The 2056-nt window shown below is 35.7% G+C and overlaps 1 protein-coding gene across 1 annotated transcript in view; it reads right to left on the bottom strand.

The window, feature by feature from the left end:
- The window catches only part of RBM39 (RNA binding motif protein 39), a 31869-nt gene that overhangs the window by 19264 nt on the left and 10549 nt on the right, over positions 1-2056 (bottom strand). The window contains exons 6-7 of the mRNA XM_007934619.2: positions 836-953; positions 277-429 (exon numbers count right to left, since the gene is read on the bottom strand). Of these exons, the coding sequence (XP_007932810.1) occupies positions 277-429; positions 836-953 (271 nt within the window). The remainder of the gene's footprint in view (positions 1-276; positions 430-835; positions 954-2056) is intronic.

Below are 2056 nucleotides of genomic sequence, written 5' to 3' on the forward strand. Positions count from 1 at the left end.
AAATACATCACCTCAACACAAATAATACAACTGTAGACCAAGTCCTCAAATTTTTTCATTAAAAACCTTTACAAGCTGAATTAAAATGGAACAATGGTATTGAAAATCCAATATATCAAAGCAATTAAGCAAAAGCAAAAAAAACAAAAAAAAAAATTACCAAGAACATCTAACTCAAAATGATGGTAATTAATAAATATAAGACATAAGGGTACGGCAAACAACAAAAAGTTACCAATAGTTTCAATGATTAAATCTTTAACCAAAAAATATTACCTGTGATGCTTGTACTATGATTGGCACTCCTAAGACACGCTGGCCAGTTAATCCTATAGCTAGAGGCACTGAGCTAACATCCACAAACTCCACATAAGCAATTCCTTTGGAACGCCTTGAATTTCTATCAGAAATCATCCTCACATCACGAACCTAAAATGAAAAGATACACTCAACACAAAGTTCTCAGTTTCTGCAACCATCACTGTAAGCCATTTTAGGTAAAATTTCAAAAGCAATTAAGGACATTAATGATACAGTAAACGAAGGAATATTACAAATTTATTTTAAACTAAAGGAAAGTTTCTAGGCCTGCTTCTATTTCCTATTTCTAGCTGCATCTTTTGATGAATGTGTGATGGTACCATCTGTCAACTCTTTCCAGGTGATACAAAATAGGAAAGTTACCAAAAGCAAATTCCCTACTTAAATTCTGCTATTAAATAAAAACAGAAGACTTGTATTTAACTGTTTTCTCATTTTTCTGTTTTAGTGATGATTATTAAAATGTTATATACAAGATTGACTTTTCAGTTCTATCTAAACAGACCAAGAGTACCTTTCCTACTGTAGAGAAAAACTCTTCCAAATCCCTTGGCCGAATTCTTGCTGCCAGCTGCATGCAGAAAACTGTCCTTGCATCTCTTTCCTCAGGAGTTAAATTATCAATCGGTTCCCTAAAAGAAGTGAAGAATTTAGAATTTTATAACCCATTTTTAAAATACAATTTCAGTAGGCAATAAACTATCAAAACTAGCTTATCTTTATTCTCGAGCCCATCTTCACTAAGATTTATTTGTACAAATGTCCATAAAATAAAACAATGTGACTTAATTCCTATAATTAATAAATGACCATTTATTAAATGTTTCTTACAATCATACCTTCCATGGCTTGAGAACCAAAATCCATTGCCCCTCCTCTTTTTTTTTAAACAGTTAAGGGCATGATACCCACTGCGTAGCGTCAATTATAACTCACAGCATCCCCCATAGGGTTTCCAAGCCTGTAAATCTTTACAGAAGCAGACTGCCTCCCATAGAGCAGGTGGTGGGCCAATCTTTTGATTTAGTAACCAAATGCTGTACCACCTCTCCACCAGAGTTCCTTAAGTATATGAGGGAATAAATAACCCCTATTTAGCCATAAATGGCCAGCATGAGAATTAAAAATCAACAGAACAGGTAATCACTGAGAACTGAGACAGCTCACCACTACAAAAAACTATTAAAACAATAAACTGAAATTAAGATGGGAGTGCAAATATGCTACTGAAATGAATACAGCACACTATGTTTTAGATAATTCTCAGGAAATTTTTGAAAAGTAAAAAATATCATCCTCCACCTATAAAATAGCTATGTAACTCCCTTGATAAATTAGAAAATAGTTTTAAATATATTTCTACAAAACAGGCAAAAAAACCCACAAAAACTTGGACTATATCCAGAGAATGAGAACTAAACAATTTCTCTTATGAGACATAACTATTAAAGGCAGTCACCTGCCACACACAATGCTGTCAGTTCAAGCCCCCCAGAGAGCCGGGCCATCTCCTTCTCGACTCAGCCCTCTAAAGAATCTCATCCATTCACTTGGGAGGTTTTTAGGGAGCTCTGGTAGCATAGCGCCTAAGGCACTTGACTGCTAACAAGAAGGCTGGTGGTACAAACCCACCAGCCACTCCTTGGAAGGAAGATGGGGCAATCTACTTCCATAGTGATACTGCCTCAGAAACCCAAGGAGGGGTCGCTGAGTCGGGTCCAACAACGTATTTGTT

Source organism: Orycteropus afer, unplaced genomic scaffold (genome assembly GCF_000298275.1).
Source record: "Orycteropus afer afer isolate SDZICR_OR568_19922 unplaced genomic scaffold, OryAfe1.0 scaffold00020, whole genome shotgun sequence".
Lineage (NCBI taxonomy): Eukaryota > Metazoa > Chordata > Mammalia > Tubulidentata > Orycteropodidae > Orycteropus > Orycteropus afer.